Consider the following 9,395-nt stretch of genomic DNA (forward strand, 5'->3'; position numbering starts at 1 on the left):
ATGAAATAACACCCCGGTTTACATTCTAATCAGTGACATCCCCGCTAATAGTTTGCATGCAACACCGTCTCAGATAATTGAATGTGCATAACAGGTGGCATATAAATGTATTGTAGTAGTAGTACTTCAATAATAAAGAAACTGCATACAAATAACTGCATGTTCTTCTTGCTCTAGTCTAGTGTTCCTCAAATGTTCCACAAGGATGATCCAATTTATGTAATACTTAATCACATTATCACTGTGTGCAAAAGAGCCATCAGGGATGCGAGAACAAGAGATACCAAGATTATTTAATGTGATTCACATCAGCTTTATTAGATCCTATGCTTGTTACAAGCAAATTGTGATTGTACATCCCTAATCCAGATATGATGGAAATGGGTGGACCAAGAGAAAAATGTAAACTTGCAACAAACCAAAAAAATCTAAACATATACATAACTTATTACAAGCTTCACAGCATCAACCTGAGAAATGCTTTTATTGTCCATATGATTAAGTTATTTGATCAACTGCCAAAACAAATGACTTGTTTAGTAGTATTGTGTGTATGTGTTCAGCGTTGATGGGGTTGTTCGTCTCCCTCTCAGGACATCCCTGTGGAGGGAAAAAAAAGTAAAGTTACATTAGGGAACATTTTACATATTTAGTAGTTTTTACTTGATCGATTTAGTGAAGTCATTGAGATGGAGAGGGGCTCCAGAGGGCATATGTGATAGCAGCACTACCACTAGACCAGCCCCCGGCACAACATTAGGGGAATTTTTTTTTACCAGCAACGCCCTCACTGGAAATGGGGGGGGGGGGGGCGGCAGTCCTTACAGTGAAATCAAGTGTGAGCACCTGGCATGAGCTCCTACACATTTCATGATTTAATGTCCCATAGTGCTACATTACCCTATGTCCACTCCGTGTATTGCATACATTTGTAGTTAAATATCTTGAGGACCAAGAATGAGTGTGACCCCGTAACTTATGAACATATGAGGATATACATTAAAGTGGAACTGGCAGCCGTTTGAACTACTTTGCAGATATGAAACAAACAATCATAGCAGTCAAATATAACATTTCCAGTTTAGGTTTGAAAAATAGGTTATATTTAACTCAATTCCATGACATAGAGAAAGCATTGATGGATGCAGTTCAATTCATGGTTAATATAATTCACCAATACATTTCTTGGCAGTCCAACAAATAATCAGGTTGTAAATCACAGCTGGCTTGGTACATTGTTTGCTGCCTCCACCCATTAGGGATGCACGGTTTCAGTTTTAAAACTCAATATTTTGGACAAAAACTGGCAAATGTAACTAAGGCTGGGAATGTTAATAGAATGAAACTAGCAAGTGCAATGTTCACAAATCAGTCATAACGTGTGGCAATTAGCTAGCTTATCTATTTATGCAGCTATTTATTTACCAAGCTAAAAACACAGAGCTTAATGTTATCTGGCTAGCTGCTAGGAGGATGTTATGTCATTGGACGAGTGGACAACTTTTTACAACCACATTTCATTTTTCTGTGGCTACAGCTAGAAACGCAGGTCTCATTTGGTTAGCTAGCATGACGTGAATGACTTGCGAGCTAGCTATGCTAAACTTGGAACGACTAATCCAGTTACCATATCTCTTAGTTGTCAATCAAATGTATTTGGCATCGATCAAATGGGCAAGTTCCCATTCAGTTGTCAAAATGTGGGTTGGGACAAGCATGTACTGGCAGGCAAGCTGCAGAAGGGCGAGGAGACTACTATTCCCCATCATTTATCATTGCCATTTTTGACAGCCAACTACAAGCTGATAAAGTTTGAGGGTTTATCTACTGTTCCCTCATCTCGCTCTGACTAACAGTTGTTGATCTTGTTGATGTGCATAGGCAACTGAGGGAGAGCGAGCCTACCTTTTTCATGGTTGTTTGATCAATAGGACTGTAAAGTTCCCAAATGTAAGAGGACTCCTGTGGTATTTACATATTTGCAGAAATCCATTCAGGTGTATTTAGTAGCTTTTGCCGAATGCATTCTAATGATCTAAAGTCACGCTGTTGCTACTGCCTGTAAACACAGTCCAGTGTGGCAAATGGCTTATTTGTATATAGGCCTGATTGGCTATGACACACCAGTCTGTGTAGAGTCCTGTCCTGGGCAATATTTTTTTTTTTTAATTAGGTTTTATTTAATGCAATGTCTATTAATTGGCCAAACGTATAGCCACTTTCACACAAATGCCTCACTCTGCTCAGTTGACTCAAGAGTCAGACTTAATTGAATGAATGCCAGAGACCTACAGAACACCATCCAGGAACCAGACTGAAGAACACTAGCTGCCATAAAACGTAATCTTAATCCTATTCCAAAAGGTGACACCAGGGAAGGCAAGGGATAGGCAACAAGTCAACTGATAACATCTAATGAATGCATATAAGTCATGATACAACTTCACTATTTAACATTTTCAGGGACACAAAGCACCCTCTTTTACACATATTTCCAGTAACAGGTAAGATTGTATTAACACACATACACACACTTAAACTCACCATTGGACAACTTGCACTGCTTGAGCACCTCGCTGAAGCCCTCACAGAGTTTCAGGTCACTCTGGGTCTGAGCACACTCAATAAACTGCTTGAACTCGTAGGAGCAGGTTCCCTGCTGTGGAGCAGGCTCCTGCTGGAACATGGACTGGGGCTGCTGCTGATACTGGGCTGGCTGGTACATGGGAGGTGGCTGTTGGTACTGCTGCTGGTACTGATGGGGCTGCTCCTGAGAAACATAAAGCATTTGAGGTTAGTGTTGATTTTATTCTCAACTGTTTAGATGCCCATTCTTTAAGGACTGGCACAGGGTATAATCCCCCATGTTTTATCCTCTCTCTCTGTCTGTCTCACTCATACTCTCATCACTACCATTACTAACTAGGCTACATGACACAAAGCCACTTCAATATCATGGCCCTGTCACTCACTGTGATTAAGCAGTGGTCACCTACCTGGTAGGTGACATCAGGTTTGGCAGCCTCCTGGCTTCCCCCGCCTCCACCCATTCCTCCAGTCATTGCGTGGCCGATCATGTGCCCTGCGGCTGAGCCAACGGCTACCCCAGCGGCTGTGGTGGCCATCTGCGCAAACATGCCTGGCTGCCGGGGAGCAGCAGTGGCTGGCGCAGCCATGGCGGACGGAGGGGCAGGCGCTGGAGCGTAGGATGGTGGGGGTGCAGCCCTGGCCATGGGAGGTGGCGGTGGGGCTACCCTGGTTTGAGGGAAAGATGAGCAATCAAGTGTCAATCCAATCATGCTCACTGAAGAACTTGAATTAGGTCCATTAGCAGCATCAATTTATGTAAATTACTCTCGGCCAATTCAGTAACATATAATTAGGGTAGTGTAAAGACTAACCAACCAGATTCTGTACATTTAGTTCCTTAATTGATTATTATTAGTTTCACCTTTCACTTATCGTCATTAGCAGGTGTCTAGCAATCTAGCTAGCTACATAACGTTATTTGTTATCTAGCTAACTATCATAACTTTGAAATAGACACCGTTTATCAAGTATTCAAATATAGACTGGGCAACACAGGGAAAGGATGCAAGTCTAGCGAACAAGTAATGTCAGGCAGCTTGCTTGATGCTAAGTTAACTAGCTGGCAATGCGTTATTAATATCATTATTTTTCCAATTTGCATACCTGGCTGGAGTGGCCATTCTTGACGTCCGGCTTCTGCTTCCTCTTGGCATTTTCAATTGATAAAGCTAGCTAGTGAAATATAACAAGAAAATTCCTTCGTGTTTGAAGAAAGCGACTCAGTACAGTAGCTAATGTGTCTACGTCTAATCGACCTTCGTAGGAATAAAAAAGACTGGTGTTCCAGAACTTACTATCGTGTCACATATTTTGTGCGTGTAACTTCCGGTGAGATGACGACTCGCTTTGAAAATCTTTGAAATCTGTTGTCATATGTAACGTTTTATAATCATGACTCCATGCCAAAAAACGTTACGGTATGTAAAGCTAGTACATGACTGAGTATCCTCTGATATACACTACATGACCAAAGCATGTTCGTCGAACATCTAATTCCAAAATCATGGGCATTAATATGGAGTTGGTCCCCCATTTGCTGCTATAACAGCCTCTGCTCTTATAGGAAGTTTTTTCATTAGATGTTGGAACATTGCTGCAGGGACTTGCTTCCATTCAGCCACAAGAGCATTAGTGAGGTCGGCACTGATCTCCACAAACCATTTCTGTATGGACCTCGCTTTGTGCACACTGTTGCCACAAAGTTGAAGCACAGAATTGTCTAGAATGTAAATTGTATGCTGTAGTGTTAAGATTTCCCTTCACTGGAACTAAGGAGCCTGAACCATGAAAAACAGCCCCAGACCATTATTCCTCATCCACCAAACATTACAGTTGGCACTGCATTCGGGTATGTAGCGTTCTTCTGACATCTGTCAAACCCAGATTCATCCTTTGGACTGCCAAATTGTGAAGCATGATTCATCACTCCAGAGAACGCGTTTCCACTGCTCCAGAGTCCAATGGCGGCTAACTTTACACCACTCCAGTAGACCTTTGGCATTGTGCATGGTGATCTTAGGCTTGTGTGCAGCTGCTTGGCCATGAAAACCCATTTCATAAAGGTCTTGACGAACAGTTCTTGTGTTGATGTTGCTTCCAGAGGCGGTTTGGAACTCGGTAGTGAGTGTTGCAACCGAGGACAGACGATTTTTACGCGCTTCAGTACTCAACGGTCTCGTTCTGTGAGCTAGTGTGGCCTAACACTTCGCGGCTGAGCCGTTGTTGCTCCTAGACGTTTCCACTTCACAGGAATTTGACAAACTGACTGGAAAGGTGGCATCCTATGGACGGTGCCACGTTGAACGTCACTGAGCTCTTCAGTAAGGCCATTCTACTATCAATGTTTGTCTATGGAGGTTGCATGGCTGTGTGCTCGATTTTATACACCTGTCATCAATGGGTGTGGCTGAAATAGCCAAATCCACTAAATTGAAGGGGTGTCCACATACTTTTGTATATGTAGTGTATGTTTTGTGGTTTTAGCATATCAAGTTTTCGAGCGCTAAAAAAATCTACACTCCAGTGCCCAGTGAAGTAATGGAAATGTTTTTATCTTTTTCCACTAGATGTTCCCCTTGGACTTTGAAATTCAGTTTCTGTAAGTGTGAAACGCATTCAAGATTTTTGGGGGGGGAGGTAACAGTGCATTTGTATTTTCAATGTCATTAACTTGAAATGGAAGAAGTAGTAGTTTGCATATTAAAATCTGTATACCTCTGAAGGGCTTCTGTTTAAAAGTGGAATTAATTCATTCTACCCTACGTAGGCCAAGATTTGTTTTTAAGTCAATTAAATAAAACGTTGAACCCTAATGGTGGTGGAGTTGGTGGTGGAGCAACCTGGACGTAACATAGTAAATGAAAATCAGATGGACTGAAATTAGTATCATATATTACGTATTTTATTATTATACCTTACAGTGAAATGCTTACCGACGAGCCCCTAACCGACAGTGCAGTTTAAAAAAATACGGACAAGAATAAGAGATAAAAGTAACAAGTAATTAAAGAGGAGGAGTAAAAAATAGCAATATATACAGGGGGGTGCCGGTACAGAGTCAATGTGCGGGGGCACCGGTTATTTGAGGTAGTATGTACATGTAGGGAGAGTTAAAGTGACTGTGCAAAGATGACAACAGAGAGTGGCGGGGGGGGGGGGGGGGGGGGGGGGCGCAATGTGAATAGTCTGGGTAGCCATTTGGCTAGATCTTCAGGAGTCTTATGGCTTGGGGGTAGAAGCTGTTTAGAAGCCTCTTGGACCTAGACTTGGCGCTCCTGTACCGCTTGCCGTGTGGTAGCAGAGAGAACAGTCTATGACTAGGGTGGCTGGAGTCTTTGACAATTTTCAGGTCCTTCCTCTGACACAGCCTGGTATAGAGGTCCTGGATGGCAGGAAGCTTGGCTCCAGTGATGTACTGGGCCATTCGCACTACCCTTGCGGTCGGAGGCCGAGCAGTTGCCATACCAGACAGTGATGCAACAAGTCAGGATGCTCTTGATGGTGCAGCTGTAGAACATTTTGAGGATCTGAGGAGCCATGCCAAATTTTTTCAGTCTCCTGAGGGGGAATAGGTTTTGTCGTGCCCGCTTCACGACTGTCATGGTGTGCTTGGACCATGTTCGTTTGTTGGTGATGTGGACACCAAGGAACTTGAAGCTCTCAACCTGCTCCACTGCAGCCCTGTCGATGAGAATGGGGGCGTGCTCGGTCCTCTTTTTCCTGTAGACCACAGTCGGTGATCAGGCCTACCACTGTTGTGTCATTGGCAAATTTAATGATGGCGTTGGAGTCGTGCCTGGCCGTGCAGTCATGAGTGAGCAGGCAGTACAGGAGGGGGCTGAGCAAAAACCCCTGAGGGGGGCCCCTGTGTTGAGGATCAGCGTGGCGGATGTGTTGTTACCTACCCTTACCACCGGGGGGCGGTCCGTCAGGAAGTCCAGGATCCAGTTGCAGAGGGAGGTGTTTAGTCCCAGGGTCCTTAGCTTATTGATGAGCTTCGAGGGCACTATGGTGTTGAACGCTGAGCTGTAGTCAATTAATAGCATTCTCACATTGGTGTTCCTTCTGTCCAGGTGGGAAAGGGCAGTGTGGAGTGCAATAGAGACTGCATCATCTGTGGATCTGTTGGGGCGGTATGCAAATTGGAGTGGGTCTAGGGTTTCTGGGATGATGGTGTTGATGTGAGCCATGACCAGCCTTTCAAAGCACTTCATGGCTACAGACGTGAGTGCTATGGGTCAGTAGTCATTTAGGCAGGTTATCTTAGTGTTCTTGGTCACAGGTACTATGGTGGATGGTGGTCTGCTTGAAACATCTTGGTATTACAGACTCCGACAGGGAGAGTTTGAAAATGTCAGTAAAGACACTTGCTAGTTGGTCAGCGCATGCTCACAGTACACGTCCTGGTAATCCGTCTGGCCCTGCGGCCTTGTGAATGTTGACTTGTCTAAAGGTCATACTCACATCGGCTGCGGAGAGCATGGTCACACTGTCTTCCGGTACAGCTGGTGCTCTCATGCACCAGCTGTACTCGATCTTAGTTCTGTATTGACGCTTTGCCTGTTTGATGGTTCGTCGGAGGGCATAGCAAGATTTCTTATAAGCTTCAGGGGTAGAGTCCCGCTCCTTGAAAGCGGCAGCTCTAGCCTTTAGCTCAGTGCGGATGCTGCCTGTAATCCATGGTTCCTGGTTGGGGAATGTACGTACGGGCACTGTGGGGACGACGTTATTGATGCACTTATTGATGAAGCCAATGACAGATGTGGTGTACTCCTCAATGCCATTGGAGGAATCTCGGAACATATTCCAGTCTGTGCTAGCAAAACAGTCCTGTAGCTTAGCATCTGCTTCATCTGACCACTTTTTTATTGATGTAGTTACTGGTGCTTCCTGCTTTAATTTTTGCTTGTAAGCAGGAATCAGGAGGATATAATTATGGTCAGATTTGCCAAATGGAGGGCGAGGGAGAGCTTTGTATGCATCTCTGTGTGTGGAGTATAGGTGGTCCAGAGTTCGTTTCCCTCTGTTTGCACATTTAACATGTTGATAGAAATTAGGTAAAACAGATTTAAGTTTCCCTGCATTAAAGTTCCCAGCTGCCTCTGTGTGATCGTTTTCTTGTTTGCTTATTGCGGAATACAGCTCATTCAACGCTATCTTGGTGCCAGCCTCTGACTGTGGTGGTATGTAAACAGCTACAAAGAATATAGATGAGAACTCTCTTGGTCGGTAATGTGGTCTGCAGCTTATCATGAGAAACTCTACCTCAGGCGAGCAATGGCTTGAGACTTCCTTAGATATCGTGCACCAGCTGTTGTTTACAAAAATACAGAGACCGCCAGCTGTATGTTGATATTGTCGTCGTTCAGCCACGACACTGTGAAGCATAAGATGTTACAGTTTTTAATGTCTTGTTGGTAGTTTAATCTTCTCAATAACTCGGCCATTTTATTGTCCAAATATTGCATGTTTGCGAGCAGAATTGGGGGGAGTGGAGGTTTATTCAATCGCTGCCTACTCCTCAGAAGGCAGCCCACCCTCCGGCCTCTCTTTCTCCGCCTCCTCTTCACGCAGATCACTGAGGTTGGGTCTGTTCCGGAGGGAGCCGTGTATCCTCCGCCTCGGACTCGTCAGAGTTGTGAAAGATGAAATAGGATTCTGCTAGTCCGTGGTGAGTAATCGCAGTCCTGATGTCCAGAAGTTATTTTCGGTCATAAGAGACGGTAGCGGCAACATTATGTACAAAAATAGTAAAAAAATAAGTTACGAACAAAAAAAACACAATAGTTTGGGGGCACGTAAAACGTCTGCCTTCTGCTCTGGCGCCATTTCTCCTAACCCGTACAATGCTGGGCCAATTGTGCGCCGCCTCATGGGTCTCCCAGTCACGGCCAGCTGTGACACAGACTGGGATCGAACCTGGGTCTGTAGTGATGCCTCAAGCACTGCGATGCACTGATGCATCACTTAGACTGATGCGCCACACGAGAGGCCCCCGCAAATTGATTTTAACAAACAATTGGTCCCCCAAAAAATGCATCCCTCCGTTGAATTTGAAAATCCTGATGTGGCCCTCAAGCCAAAAAGTTTGCCCACCCGTTATATATTAACAACCACGCTAAGAATACTTGTCTATGAAAAGCAGATTCTTTTGTAGGAATCTTATAAATTTTACAGTTACAAAGTAACATAAAATTAAAGCCACCAAAACAGGAGAAAATATAAAAAGGGATGAATTTCCAAATTGAAGTTGGAATCTTTAAGAAATGTTCAGCCCAATTTATCTTAAAAGTACTATTCAAAAATTGAGACCACCATATTCATATGTGTTCATAACGACAGATTTCCTAATATAATGTGTACGATTTTTCCAGATGAAGTTGAAAAGCATCTTTACCTATTTTGTTGCTAAGATGTAGGGACTGGAGTACGTCTGGAGACACCTTCAGCTTTAGAAAGCAATACTCGACCTTTCAGGGATAAATCCCTCTGCAACCAATGGTTCAACTTCTTTATTTTTTTTTTTCAACAATAGGTATGAAATTTAATGAGCATCTTTCCTGTTGATCCTTAGATATGGTAATCCCAAAGTATGTTACTTACCCTCTATATGCAATATTCCAGTTATCACACAGTCTTTAAGAGCAAACAATTCACACTTATTAAGGTTTAGGCAAAGACCAGATGCTTTGGGAAAAAATATTTATCACATCGACTGCTCTAGGAATCTGGTCAGCATCTTTCAAAATGATGGTGGCGTCATCTGCAAGCTGACATGATAATATCTCTGTCAGCAATAGAGATCC

The 9,395-nt window shown here is 43.6% G+C and overlaps 1 protein-coding gene across 1 annotated transcript; it reads right to left on the reverse strand.

Annotated features, from left to right (window-relative positions):
* Positions 1–289: 289 nt before the first annotated feature.
* On the reverse strand, positions 290–3,924 carry LOC115163370 (coiled-coil-helix-coiled-coil-helix domain-containing protein 2). The gene is made up of 4 exons (XM_029715198.1): positions 3,694–3,924; positions 2,997–3,255; positions 2,545–2,770; positions 290–600 (listed from the first exon to the last, which is right to left on the reverse strand). Exons 1-4 carry the CDS (start codon positions 3,741–3,743, stop codon positions 590–592), a joined length of 546 nt encoding a protein of 181 aa, XP_029571058.1. The 5' UTR covers positions 3,744–3,924; the 3' UTR covers positions 290–589.
* Between the last annotated feature and the right edge of the window lie 5,471 nt (positions 3,925–9,395).

Source organism: Salmo trutta, chromosome 26, assembly GCF_901001165.1.
Source record: "Salmo trutta chromosome 26, fSalTru1.1, whole genome shotgun sequence".
Taxonomy (NCBI): domain Eukaryota; kingdom Metazoa; phylum Chordata; class Actinopteri; order Salmoniformes; family Salmonidae; genus Salmo; species Salmo trutta.